Below are 15,000 nucleotides of genomic sequence, written 5' to 3' on the forward strand. Positions count from 1 at the left end.
CTTTCGGCTAAGGCACCTGATGTATTTCTTCGGGTAGGAAAGGATCTGTAGACGGCACTTGTGCACATGTGTAGAAGGCTCCTCAGACAGCATCGACAGAACTCGCTGTGGCGTCACGCGCATCACCTCATATACCTTAAAAGACATCCTCCTTTGAGTACTTCCACGGATCTTTATAATCACCGTCGAGAAGGCCCTTCCTCATACTATCCATTGCCATGGCAGGCCTTAACAGCAACTCATTTTTGGCCACTTGGACCACAATAGCTTTTAGGTTGGTGGCCGAAGGCCTCTTTTTCACTTGGTAATCACTAAAAAAATCTTTTAAGAAACCATAGGATTCATCAGAGAGCCCTCCTTGCTCTGACTGTGCCAGAGCTGCTTTTAACGCCATGGATTTATTATCCGATCCGTACTCCAGGAAAGACTCTACGAGGTCTTCGTTGTCAAGTGCTTGCCGCCCACAGAGCGTAGCAGCAACAAAGGCCTTATTGATCTGAACTGGAAATATACCTGTGAGAACATATTGATGGCTGATGATTTGACCAAGTGTTCTCATTGTCGACTCCTCGATGCCTGGGCCGACTCGCGGGATAAATATAGAGCTCCCGTCGAAGTACTCGTGTAGGACCTGTCTCCAGAATATCGAATAAGCTTCTCTTTTGACACCGTCCAGATCCATTCCTTGTTCTCCGTAGAAGGAAACGGTTGCAAGGTGTTGTGTTATTTCTCCTGACGTTTCATATAATTTGAGAAGATCAAGCATGACAGTTTCTCTGTGGACCCATATGTTCGTTACACCTCCAGCAGTAAGTTTCTCGAGGGCATTCATTCTCCTATGTGTCAAGGCCTGAAAAAACACAGTAAAAGAATTTTGCTTGAACTAGCAATACAATATCTTGTTTCATTAAAGAAGACCTAGGTTATTAAGGAGACTCTTGGGCAAAGTGGGTGACTGTACTTGCATGTCTAATATCGGTGTCACAGCATGCAATCTGGACAGGATTTTAATACGTAACATAGTCTCTCCTCTGCAGGCAACTACCTGTATAACTGTCAACTGCTGGCATGGAAATAGGAAAGCAGGCGTGGACTGCACCTTTCATTATGCCTTCTCAGATAAATCGAATTAATTGTTCATAATAATGTCATATTAGTAAATATCAAGAAGGCCTATTTTGCATTGTGTGAAGGGTATCATCGCGATTTCTGAAACGATACTACACAATTCCCTGGTATGGCTTGGGACTCTACACATTACCAAACATTGATCAAAAATTTCCAAAAAAGTACATGTTTAACATTGCTGACACTACAGCAACAGAACTGATTGGACGTTTTGAACAAATCTAGATTGAGGCTAACTATGTGCAAAGATGTATTTTGTTACCTGTAGGTAAATTCCAAAATGGACTTAATTTCAACTATTAGACATCCATGTGACCTTGCAGTGGATCAAGAGTAATTTTATGATACCTCACATTCATATTTACTTCAGGAATTGGTGCATTAGAAAAACAATTACCTCCTGTCCCCTTTCAGTGTCTGCACTGGGGAGGTTGTTAATCATTTCCCTGAATCGTTGTCCTGGACAATCAGCAACATTGCCGCTTACGAAACCTGTCTGCAAAGTGTCCTTCACACTTGCAGAAGTGTCATTGCTAACAAATTAAACAAGTAACAGAGACGAGTTGTCTATAGAGAAACTCAAAGTATTTTTACATTTAAATGGGCTATGTCACGCAAAATTATGTCATTTTCATGACAACCAAAAAGCACAAAAAGTAGAATGATACATTGCAATAACCACTTAACTGTTGAACAACATAAAATAAATACAGCACAAGCAAAGAGAAGCATGGATGGACACAAATGGACGAGATTGAAACGGATTTCATTTGGGTAATCTTGAAAAAAGTCTGCCTGACGTTTCCTATGTTTGTGGCAAATAACCTTGATGATGGTCGTTTTTGCTCAGATTCATCTTGTTTGTGATGTAACGATAATTTTACCAGTATAGGAATTCCACATTGCCATTTTAAAATTTTAACTCGTGATTAACTCAAGATTTTTGCTAAAAACCCTAAAATAACGTGACATAGCCCCTTTAAGATGGCAAAGGGGTAAGAGAGCGTCTTTATGATAATGAGTATGCAGTCATGTCCCTTTGAACAAACATTAGTATACGCTAACTCCTGTAACTAGCAAAAAAAGTAAGCAAGGAAAGGGCAATGTGTGCAATGAGGTTAGTTTTCTTAGAATCTCAATAACTGGCGATGAGGAATATTGGCATCTATGGTACATGGCTGAGGAAGTATACAATATGGAATATGGTTGTAACCAATTGACTCAATGACATGGGTTTTTATCCCTATTTACAGCCAAGACAACAGAATACCGATAGCAAAGATTGCCAGATAAAGTAAAATCTGTAAGTGGCAATTTGGAGTTAAAGGGTTAGTCCGAGGTGAAAAAATGAAAATCAGATATTGAGACAAAGGGGTGAATAACCACTCATCAAAACAAAGCATTGTAGTGATGGTTAATTACACATAGATATTAGGTACTCACATTTCATCATTGGCCATCAAGAATGGAGGTGGTGTTTCGCAAATAATATTTAAATCAGGCACAGTAGCATTTAGAGGGTAGTCAACATAAGCATCTGCTGGGTTTTCTCCAAATCCTTGAAATAAGACTTCTTCATCTGGATAGGCAGGTGCTTCAGTGAACTCTGCCATTGCCAGCATCAAACGGTCCACTGACTCAACAGGTAAGGAAGGATTGACAACTGGTTCACTGAAGGATGAAAGGGTAAAGTATTGAGGAGTGAGGCTCAGCGAGCCTACCCAGTCATAGATGGCACAACATGTCATATCACTCCTTTTGGGGAATCTGGGGGTGTGGATACCTAGTGACACATGTCTCACCGACACTGTAATGTGTGGTTCACACACATCTGGTTCAGCTGGTACCCTTTGAGCTCTACTGCTACGCAGACTAAGTAGTTCCTCCTGTCTAGCCTGTACATGTTCTTCTCTAGCTTGCTCTTGTGCAGCACATTCCTTTGCTTGATCCTTCTCCAAAGAATCAAGATATTCTATTAACTGAATGTCCTTTAGAGCTGCTCTCTCCTCAGATGATCCCAACAGGCCTGTTGATGGGGTTGAGGATGTACTGGTATTCTGCTTGCTCTCAAAAGCAGGTGTAAGTAAAACAGCCTCATCATCGTCATCATCATCATCATCACTGACATAGTGAACTTTCTTTTTCTTCTCAAGGCCTTTCATGTCTACACACCTTGACAAGAGGTACATCTTCACTTTGCTTAAGTTGTACTTTGCTATGTAACATGACAGTGATGTGAACTCATCACCTATTACTTCTGCAAACTTAAAGTCTGCGAGTTTTAACTTTAGTTCATGAGTGTATCCATGCACTGAATATCCTTCAGGGAAAGACACATTTGTCAGGAGATCAATCATATCATCTTCTGTTGCAGATAATGGAACCATTAACTCCCTTGTGCCCCCTCCTTTTGCTAGGCGAACATAAACATGGCACTCTAAGTCCTCGTTGTAATGATGCCATCCAACTTGGGTTTTCTTCAATGCAGACTTCTGTGGATGCTTTCTTTCCTTTGATGATGGTGTTTCCTGTGTCTTTGCCTTCCCTTTGCTTGGCTTCTTTACAAGCTGTTTAGATAATTCTAAAAGCTTTCTCTTTTTCTCACTTCTTTCCTCATTTTTCCCCCATCTATTCCACCGCTGGAAACAAATGATTTCAAAGCAAGCACATCTCCTCTTCGTTTCAAACCAAGAGCCTCAAAGTCTTTATCACTAGCACTCCTTATAGCTGTGAAATCCATCTATAAAGAGGTAATTAAGCAAAAAGGTCACAACTAAAATAATAATGAAGAGCTGCTTGTACAACGCAATTACCTTTAAAGGTTACATTATTAATTAGGTTATTACTCGAAGGGCTCTAGATAAAAAAGGCAACAGAAACTATGGTTTACAGTATATCGCAGATTGTAGTCAGGAGACAAATCATTACCTCCTAGAAACTGTTTTCATAATCGCTTGAATACAACTATGGCCTTGGCTGACGTCACGTGGTCTAACTACTGTTTGCAATAGACTGCCTGTCGTTTATTTAATTAACAGCAAAGGCAAAGTTTTGGGCCATCAAAGACAGATATTCCCGCAATCATAGCAATTTGGTGGTAGTGGTGGTAGTAGTAGTAGTAGTAGTAGTAGTAGTAGTCGTCGTCGTCGTCGTCGTCGTCGTCGTCGTCGTCGTCGTCGTCGTCGTCGTAGTAGTAGTAGTAGTAGTAGTAGTAGGTGTATGACAAATGTTAACGGAGATCTACCCTTACATATGCATGTTTCTGGGTGGCTTCAGGTAGTGGAACGTCAGTAAAGACAGTGCACTCACTACGGGATTTGGTATTATGTTCAACCCCGGGTGTTCAACTCAAATATCGTAGGCTTACCATTTCTTTCCGAAACCTATCGCAAACATCAAAGTCCACTTTTCTTTTTTCCCTCAGAAAAGTAAAAACCTATGATGGAACAGACATAATTTATCGTTACACTTGAAAAGAACATAATGTACCTATCTGAACGTCAAAACTAGCACAACAAAATGTGAAGTTTTATACCTTTTCTATCTCGGATGCCAGCTCTTCGTCCGCCATGTTGTAGTAAAGATACTCGTTTGCCTCGCTTTCACGTGGCCGGAAGTGAGGAGCGGTCAAAAAAGTGAGCGGCGGAAAAAATGTGAGCGGTGGAAAAAAAAGAGAGTGACGGAAAAAAAGTGAGCAGTGGAAAAACAAAGTGAGCGGCGGAAAAAAAGTGAGCGGTGGAAAAAAAAGAAAGCGGCGGGAAAAAAGAGAGCGGCGGAAAAAAAGTGAGCGGCGGAAAAAAGTGAGCGGTGGAAAAAAAAGAGAGCGGCGGAAAAAAAGTGAGCGGCGAAAAAAAAATGAGGGGCTAAAAAAAAGTGAGCGGTGGACAAAATCAAGATTACAAAAAGAGAGCAGAGACACTTGTCTCTCACAAAAAAGAGGAGAAGAAGAAGATGTCCCTTTAAAAGCGCCGTAGTTTTTTGATCCTTGCATCTCGTTTCTTTGTATACTATTGTGTCTAGAAACACAGTTTCAGTGGCAGATATTTCTGCCGTGAATTTAATCGTATCTAGGGTGATGTAAATTTACTTGTTCGATGGAAGTCGCTATGTGCGGTTTACTCATGTCCCACAGGGAAAAGACATAATCAATGTAGCGTTTCCAAACTTGAGGTCTTGAGACGGCTTTGCTTAAAATTTCTGTTTCAATTTTAGCCATTCATGAAAAATTGGCAAAAAAAAAAAAAAAAAAAGAAAACACTGTCTTGGTTCTCGTGGTTTGCCTTGAAGGCGGCAGCTTCTTCTTGAGTTGCGAGTGGCTCTAAATCGTCGTCATGGGGTAGGAAACTGGCCTCACTTTCCTCGAAAATCGCACTACTCCTATCTGAACTCAACTCCGAACCGTCCTCTGACGAAAAAGACGAAGAACTTGAAGAAAAAAACATTTCTTCTTACTCTATTTACTAAAAATCATGCAGAAAGACTTCGCTGGATGATGAGATGAAGTCAAGGAGGGAACGCCCCTTGACAAAATTGTGGCCTCAAGTACTTGTCGTTCGAGTAATGGCGGACAAAATTTGTAAGCTTTCTGGCAGACTTTACAGATGTAAATCATCGTTAGGTTAGCTATGGACACCTTTTTTTGTCAACTTTAGGGTCCTGTCTTTAACTAAGGGTGAAAAAATCGAGTAAAAAAAACCCTCTGATTTTCGTCGCAGAAGCACTTTAATTAAATCGTAAAGGCTGAAGAAAATTTATCTTTTATAGACCGAACGCATAAATGGCGGCCAAAAAACCATTCTTTTGTTTAGGAGCTAATTAGCCTCACTAGCCTCGTTTGCATGGACAAAATACAAAAGAAAGGTTGCTTGAGAGCGAGGCTAGTGAGTCTCATAAGCACATAAACAAAAGAATACAGGCACTTTTGGCAGCCATTTATGCATTTGATCAATTAAAGGCTGTGTAAAAGTGATACAAACTTCTCCTGACGAAGAATTTTCTTTTAATGTAATGCCCTGTACCACAGTAGTGTAAATCGCTCATATACGGCTGCGAAGCATTTGCATAAATTTTGCATATTGGAAATAGAGAGTTTGTATGGGAATGGCACCTTATTAAAAATGACGGATTTAACGATGAAATGATATATGAAATGGATCATACATGAACTGCGGATATGAAATCAAGTGAAGCTATGATCTTCGCAGTAATGTACGCAATTTTTGCAATTGCATAGAGAAGAGTCACACCGGTATCGCGAGGTCACGGGTTCAACCCCCGTTGAAGTGCTGAATTTTTCAGGCTTCTTTATGCAGTTGCAAAAATTGCGGTCATAACTGCGAAGATCGTAGCTTTACTTAATGACGGATTTGATGCAAATGAGGCGGGAACCTCATTAACGTCCGCCATTTTGTTTTGGAGGGAAGCAGTCCACAAAAACCTTTTTTGTGACCACTTTTAAGACGGAGCTTAGTAACCGTCTGCTTTTGTCACGGACGTGACCTGGGCCCTAGTGATATTAGAAACTGACAAAAAATGGCGCGAGGTCGCTATTTGTGCATTCTTCGGGGAAAGAATATCTCTCTGCTGATTTGGATTCGCATTATCCTGGAGAATTGTGCTTTAAAGTGTGAAACCTGGCATAAAGCAAGTGTTTCAAGGACAATAGACATTGTTTTATGGGTACAAACGTAAAGAATGTGGTGACGGGAAAGTTAAAGTGATCCCAAAATATGTTCACAACACAACAAGAGATCATTTTGGGACCACTTTAAAGGTGAGGAATTAATTTTTCTAATCAGTAATATGGAAAGAGACTAACGTTGATGTTGTAAATTTGAACGTTTTCTTATGAGCAAAGTGTTTAATTTTCTAATTAAAGCAAGCTGTTGGCCCTCTTTAGTTAGACTATGTAGAAATCTCCTTTGAAAGGTTTAGCATCTAATTTCGTAATTTCGTAACAGTATCATGGATTGATTAAACGTACAGGGCTGCCTTATGAGAATAAAATAATAAAATCATTAGCTATTAAGAAATATTTTGATAGCTTACTTTCTTAGCTTAATTGCAAGTCAAGGATAATGTTTACTTCTTATTTTACTACTTTCGATTTTAGTCATTGTTACAATTTTCCCAATATTTGGAGCTCTAATATGAAGAGACTTATTGATCTCTGATACAAAAATTAATTTCCTACCTTTTATTCATCAATACAAACGAAGTTAATTATTGTACAATGTAACTGAAAATGCTATGATAATAAATTATTAACTGAAGAAATTGCTTTGCATGAATTCTTTGTATAACCAACATTGTTGTTAGTATTGTAAAATGTCTATATTTGTTTAATATTTCCTTTCCTTGTACAAACCATAGATAATTACATAGTTCACATCCTCTCTAGATTAGCTTTTGCTAATTGAGGGATAGTGTACTTTTCTTTATTTATATTGATGGAGCTGGTTAATAAATAAAACTGACATTTTCTGACAAGAAGTTTGGCAAATCAATCATTATTACAATGTATCTAGTATTTACCATGAACAAGAACTATTAAATTTTAATATTTGGTTTCAAGGCCTGGAATTCTTGTTAGGGTTTTTTTCGTGCATGATTTATTTGCTTCTTTTCATAAAATGCCTAGGAAGTGAAAATTTGTTTGAGTTTGCTCTGTTCTACGATAAAAAAATGGTGTTTTTACAAGCGCTCAAAGTTGCACATTTTTGTTCTTTTAAATTTAAAGTAAGAAGTATTACTTTTTAACACATTGACTCCGAGGTGTGGGATTTAACATATTTTACTGTCAGACTGTCTAACACCAGACGATCTTACTTGTCGATGGGGGCGGTCCAGGGCGGTTCAGGTGACAGTGGGTTCAGATTAAATTAAATTTGTTATTGTTATTTATATTCCTAATGTTCATACATATTAGAATTAATTTGGGGCACCTGTAGACTCGATTAGTTTACCAACTATTTAGTTGTCCCAAACTCTACACACACAACAATAGTACCTCAAGTATATTTGTTCTTTCTTCTCCCTAAAACGTTTCCCCCCTTTATTGTTTCATAGAAATTGTATTCATTTGATTCTTTTCTATTCTACAATATGTATTATATACACGATTTTGTTGTAACACTACTGTATAAATTATCCTAACTTCTACATTGTATGTACATGATTTATTCTGTGTGAGTTAAAATTAATAGAAATTGACTTGACTTGACTTGACTTAACTTTCTAAAAATACATGTAAATCCAAGGGACTGGGTCAACTTTTATTGAAATTTTAACAGAAGCTTCTGACCTTATTTTGTGTGCAGAGGTTTCCTTCACTTATTGTTTGCACCCAAAGCTACAGTACAATCTTTTGTGACATGATATTTTTGCCGCACACTTCAGATATTTCCATTTTTCCTGGAAATTTTGCCCAACTTCCAGCACTCCTTAAAGCTGTAAGAAAATTTTTTATCCTAGACAACTCAAACTTTAGTATTCCGAATTTAAATCATTTAACTTTCAAAAAGTGCAGAAACAACTCTCACCTCACTGGCATTTTAAATTTAACCTATTCAACTATTGTTTCTATTATGTTTAAAAAATACAATGTGCATGTGTTTTTCGATAATATTACTAACGAGTATGTCCAGCATTTTGGAAGACTTAACTTTACATTTTGGGCCAGATTATGCAGGCACTTTTTATTAGAAGAAGTCTTCCATATTTTAATTATACTCTAATGTCCACCACTCTTGGTTTCAAAGATGGCTGTTTGTACTGATGATGATTTTATCTTTGACTTGCGTCTTGATGTTGAAGTTGGTTGTACATGTACTTTAATTTTGGCCCTGCTGTTTTGTAGAAATTATGGGCAGTGTAAGCCTATAGTGATCTTTTCCAAAGTTCACAAAAGCTGTTGCAAGGGCTGTGACTGATGCTTGTCGTCTTGATTTGAAATGAAGTTTCTGTAAATTTCCAAATATTTCATATAGCAAGCCCGAAAATTCTTATCAGTTGTTCTAAGCTTCAGTTCGATGTCATCGCTTACTTGCCAGTGAAGTCTTATTCATAATTATGTTCTCTAATTCAAACTCATCATCAATCTTGGTCTCCTTTTCAGGCGAGTGGATGCTGCATTGTGCCTCGTCTGGCGTTTCACGAAGAGATATGACATTTATAGGGGCACACTGGTCACCACTGGACATGTCCGTTTTAGCAGGAAGCTTTTAACAGAGATGAACAAATTTTTATAATTGAAGTTCTTTGTGATTTCCAATGGCAAGTTTGCAAGGCTGAATCTTTCTTCTGGTCTTTAAGGAATAAAGTTGATACCGGCAATACCATTATTTATTTGGTGCCACTGCAGCTTGATGAGCACAGGCGGTTCTGCTTGGAACAAATTTGGTTACTTGTAGTGGTCTTCTCTTCATACAGGGATAAACTTGGTGAAGCTTTACATTTCCTTGACTTTACAACAAGGATTTGGATGATAGTGACATTGAAAGTGAAGAGGAGAATTTACAACAGTCAGAAGTAGTTTGTTTGATAGTGTGAAGCTGGACTGTAGAAGTTGTTGCACCAAAACACTAGGGAGCCAGATAAAGATTTTCCAAATGCAAGGGCAAGCAATTTTCTTTAAAAATACATTTGAAGGTGTTCTGTGATAAACTTGAAGAGTTCAATGAAATTGTAGGCCCGCATTCGTTGTAAAACCACACTCTTAAATATGTTGATCATGGATTCAGACTGTAATTGTCGGAGTTATTTCCTCTGGTGATTCGATTTTTGCAATGGCAAAGAGCCCACTCTTGCTGCCCTTTTAAAGATCTTTTTTCATACTCTTGGTAGCAATTGGGATATTTTGCAGTCACCATATCAGAACTTTGCATTGTAATATATAGATTCTGCTGCTGCTTGGAGGAGTTCTTACAAGTTTTTGAAAATTTCCCATTAAGTGTTGATGATCATCTCTATTTATGTTGCTGCTGGAGTTATATAGCCAACGCCAGACAGCTTGCAGGAAGTGGAAAGTACAGAGCACTGTATTATTACTTCTTTCCAGGTGTCTAAAAGATCCCCCCTTTGTCCAGAGTCATCATCAGTCGTAAAAATATGTGGACCTGTTTTTGGTCCTCTGCCACCAAAGGCGTGTGGAGGTAACATATTTTGTACTTTTTCAAGGCATTGCCTTATGACATGCTGTGATTGCCCATATGTAATCCACACACCTACATTTGTAGTGGCAGAGCACCGTCCAGCAGGGTGATGTGTGCACGTGAAATACACAGGGTTATTGTGTGGGCTTTGCTCACACTAAGTTGTCATCCACAGTATTTGTCGGTATATAAGTCTGAATTGTCATGTGATCCTCACGACTTTGCGGAGGCTTGGGTGCTAGTGCATGGATAGTAGTGGTGGCCATCTTGTTGCCTTTCTGTTTGCTGTGATTTGTGTCCACGATGTGCTGCTTTTGAGAAAATTTTGCTTTGTTTCCCCAGCTTTGAGACACCAACTAAAGGAAAGTGGTCTTTCATTTTTGGCAGGTACTGAATGTGGACATTTTGAATTTGTTTGGATTTATCGACAATCTGGTTCTGTACTTTCCTAAAACGAAAACGATTGCAATCTCATTTCTTTCATTATCCTTGTCAGCTGTTGATAGAGGGGAGTTATTTTGCTCATGCAAGCAAACATTTATCGTCCTGAAGATTCAGTGCGGGTTACACCACCTAATTGGAGTCGTTTTAGCTTTCTCGCAAGCCAACATTTGTACGCTCTAATTGTGTGGGTTCAGCAACAAAATCTCAAAGTGTCTGATAAATGTTACAGACTGAAATAATAATTTTTATATTGTTTTCTGTGTGTGCTCTGAACTTGGTCTGTTGAGAGAATTTTTATTAACACATTGACTCTTAAGGTTTCCCCATAGACGAGCAAAATCGTCTGGGGTTTAAGACAGAATAAAATACTCTGGTGTTAAACAGAATAAAATTCTGAGTCTGGGCGGTTTCGGCCAGTGTAGGTGTCAAAGGGTTAATTTGGACTAAGTGCTATTCTGCTGGCTTTTCCCTGTCATATTTAAGATTCATTTTCTGTCATATTCGACATCAACAAGTTGTTCAGGCACAATGTTCATTGGATGAGCTTGACTTTAAAACTGTTTTTTGTCTTTGTCAGCTTTTTTTGTTTGCACTGGCATAATTATATACCATCTTGTAAATGAAACCCACTTTCTAGTTCTTGAGCGACCACCACTTTCTATGTTGTATTTTATGTTAGATGATGTAGCAAGTTTGGACATCCAGTTGTCTACATTATCCTTACAAGTCATGTCACATTCTTGATACAGAACTTCACTCTTATGGTACCTTCTAATACTGAAAGATCTTCAAATTCAATTCATTTACACTCATATTCTGTTGGCAAGATGGTAACAGCCCTTGTAGGTAGACATCTAGGTGTTGGGTTTTTTTCTTTTGGGTGGCACAGTGCAAGAGTAACAATGATCTTCATTTATGCTAGTCGACTAGGAGTTAAAAAGAGTTGACGGATTCTTCTTTTCACTAGTAATATTTCCCTTATTACTGATAATACTGTGCACTGGCGTAGAATTTCAACGTGCATTGGAAGCTTGAGTGTCTGAAGAGGTATTGTTTGGAGCTTTTCCTGACACAGAAGTTGTGTTGTCAATAATTAAGGTACGATTGTCTGTGAAGATTTTAGTTTCAGATTTCCCTGCCCCATTAGTTGTGTAATGCCTTGTCAATCTTGGTTGTCCAGCATAGTTTTTCTTGAAGCTTTATCTGAAAGAATTTTTGGGTTGTAAGTTGTAGCTTGGTTTGGGTTCTCAGGGGGTTAGGGTTATAAAATCAGGCGATTCTTGGTTGTCCATAATGTCCAACAGCGTCTCATTTGAAGCATTTTCTGACCCACTTTCTGTCTTGCAAATTAGTGTGCTTGTCCAACAGGATAATGTTTGGGTCTTTCCGTGACACAGTTGTTGTGTAGTCAGTTGAAACATCCTCCTCAGTAAGGAAAAGTGGCAATGGCAGCTTTGTTTGATGTTGATTTGCCAGTCGGAGAGAACTGGTGTTTCCCCTTGGATGCAGGTTTTCCATTTGGCTTTGTACTTAGAGGTATTTTATTTTTATGCTTTTCAGAATTTTTCACATGTACAGAGACAGTGAATTCCATACAACGTCGAGTATGAGAAAGTAACGAAAAGTAACCTTTTGATCTTGAGTAAAATCAAGTGGCAATCCTAGTGCAATGTGCTCTGCCTATGTGGCTACAAACACCCTACATTCATCACTGTTGAGCTGCTGTGCAATGTCAGATGAAGGAATTACAAAAATTAAAACTTCCAGTTCTTCAAGGTCTTGGAAGTATTGATCCCATTGATGGAGGCACAACATTTTAGGAAGTTATTGACTCTAGAAAATGCCATTTTTGCACCAGCGCCATCATACAGAGAATCCAGATAGACTGAAAAGTTCTCTTCCAGGTTCACAACAACTGGTCACCAGTGCCTGCCATGGTTGAATGGTGCAAGAATAACCTCTGAATGTTGAATATTTGGATAGAGTTGATGAAACTTGTACTTCAGATATTTTTCTCTGGAGGGTGTTGCCATTCTTAAAAACATGTCTGAGTTGAGAGTAGGTACTTTGTTACCGGCTGCAGTGGCGTTCTCCGCATTGATAAGAAGGATGTTAGACAGCCAGAGACCTTCCTCTTCTTGCCTGGGCAACAGTCTATAATGGTCGCCACCTTCCCAGCCACATGTTCTGGAGTGTTGTGGGATGGTATGTTCCATAGACCCTATGCAAAAATGGCTCCCTTTAAATTATTCTTTTCTTCGTATTCAAAATAGTCCAACTAACCTCGTTTTTGAGACAAAAATTCTAAAGAATTTGTTATCCGAACTAGGTTAGTTGGGCTGTTTTGAATATGAATAAAAGAATAATTTAAAGGCAGCCATTTTTGCATAGGCTCTATGGTTTCAATCAGTTTGGCTTGCTCTTTCTCTGATTCACATATTGGTGTATACTGAAGAGCTGGGTAATCTTTTGCTGTTCCTTTTTTTTTCTGCAATTTTGTTCACAGGACGAACACTTACACTACTTACAGTACTAACATTATACTACTTATACTTACACTTGTCTATTTATACCTGCATAAGTCACAATACATAAGAGCAAAATACAAAACATAACAATATGTTCCTAATAGCACTATCACTAACAATCCATTTTACATTACAACATTGCTTATTTACATTACATTTTTAACGGACAAGCTGAAATTAACTAAATTGAAAGTTCGCCCATTTTTCCCGCAAAAATTCCATCTTTTTATCGATCTGTCTCCATCTTTTGCTGTTCTACACAGGTCTGGATTTCTTATATCACACCATGGCTCCTTCATGGGGGGCGCTTCCATGTTGGACTTGGATTGTTTCGTGGCTTTGTAATCTCACAGGCTGCTGCTCAGAGTCACTCCGTATTGAGAAAGAACTTATTCCTTTTCAAGAGACTTTCACCATCAGGTCATCAGAAAAATCTCTTTCATACACTGTAGAACACCAGGTAGGCTTTTTCATTGATAGCTTCAGTTGTACTACACCTTTTGATGTGAGTGTTGTATTCTTGCCCGATTCAAATCAAGTGCCACAACAATCTTGTGAACTTTGCAAATCAGGAGGGTTTACCCATGAGCTAAGTACCTTTTACAAGTTCCTAAGTAATTCAATACACTATTCTAGCTGAACTTAGCCGTTACTATGATGGCTGATGAATCGCATTTGGAATTTTTTAATCCATTTAATCACTTAAGTGATAGTTCCTTTAATCTAGCACTCTATGAGATATCCCATGGCCCTTTAAACTTCAGTAGCGACCGTCTTGAAACACTATTATTTAATCCTATAGAACAACCTGAGTTATCTAACTCACGTTTCAGTTATTTAAATCCTGATTCTAATCTTTTAGCTGGTCTGCCCTCAAGTAGTCATTTGACCGAGGATGATATAAACAGTCGAGTAGCTCCCCTTAGCAACAAAATATTTTTTTCCGTTATGCACTTAAATGCCCGTAGTTTGCTGAAAAATCTTGACCAATTGAATTTAATGCTTGGAAGTTTCAAAAAATCATTCTCTGTGATTGGTATTTCAGAAATGTGGCTGACAGATTGCACTGCAGAGCTGGTCAATATCACCGGATACAATTTTATCTCAAATCATCGCAAATCCAAAACTGGTGGCGGAGTAGGCTTTTATTTACACAATGACCTCCAATACAAACTTCTTAATGAATGCTAATTGTCAAATCCAGAGGTAATTGAGTCCTTGTTCGTGGAGATTACAGTTCCCCATGGGAAAAACATTATTGTTGGATGTGTGTATAGACCGCCAAACCAAAACACGGCTTTGTTTCTAGACAAATTGAATGACGTTCTTTCTTACATTTCTAAGAACAACAAACAATGCTATGTTATGGGTGACTTCAACCTTGATCTTCTCTAGTACAATCATCATACACCAACTCAAGAATTTATCGACACCTTATTTTCGTTTGCATTTATTCCTCTCATCTCCAACCCAACTCTGCAACTCTAATTGATAATATATTCACAAACAATCTTTCACAAAATGTCTTAATTGGTGTTGTCCTAAAAGACTTATCCGATCACCTGCCGGTTTTTGCTTACTTTTCTGGCCTAACCCTGACGCGCGATGGAGACAATAAAGCATTTGTACGCAAGTTTACTGACGAAAACTTGCGCGAATTGAACGAAAACGTTTCAAACACAAACTGGTCCTCACTTCTCGACGAAGATCCCAATATGGCTTACAATAATTTTATAGATGAATATTCG

At 38.4% G+C, this 15,000-nt stretch overlaps 2 protein-coding genes and 2 long non-coding RNA genes across 4 annotated transcripts in view; 1 reads left to right on the plus strand and 3 right to left on the minus strand.

The window, feature by feature from the left end:
* The window catches only part of LOC137974411 (uncharacterized), a 60,526-nt gene that overhangs the window by 39,880 nt on the left and 5,646 nt on the right, over positions 1 to 15,000 (minus strand). The window lies entirely within an intron of this gene.
* On the minus strand, positions 137 to 832 carry LOC137974163 (uncharacterized). The gene has a single exon (XM_068821057.1). It carries the CDS (start codon positions 830 to 832, stop codon positions 137 to 139), a length of 696 nt encoding a protein of 231 aa, XP_068677158.1.
* LOC137974164 (uncharacterized) lies at positions 2,568 to 4,699 on the minus strand. Its single transcript, XM_068821058.1, has 4 exons — positions 4,664 to 4,699; positions 4,496 to 4,564; positions 3,291 to 3,767; positions 2,568 to 3,230 (listed from the first exon to the last, which is right to left on the minus strand). Exons 1-4 carry the CDS (start codon positions 4,697 to 4,699, stop codon positions 2,568 to 2,570), a joined length of 1,245 nt encoding a protein of 414 aa, XP_068677159.1.
* Positions 6,638 to 15,000, plus strand: part of LOC137974407 (uncharacterized) — a 130,658-nt gene continuing 122,295 nt past the window's right edge. The window contains exons 1-2 of the long non-coding RNA XR_011117451.1: positions 6,638 to 6,901; positions 13,516 to 13,712. This is a non-coding gene — a long non-coding RNA (uncharacterized lncRNA). The remainder of the gene's footprint in view (positions 6,902 to 13,515; positions 13,713 to 15,000) is intronic.

The sequence above is a fragment of the Montipora foliosa genome, chromosome 10, assembly GCF_036669935.1.
Source record: "Montipora foliosa isolate CH-2021 chromosome 10, ASM3666993v2, whole genome shotgun sequence".
NCBI classification, from domain to species: Eukaryota; Metazoa; Cnidaria; class Anthozoa; order Scleractinia; family Acroporidae; genus Montipora; species Montipora foliosa.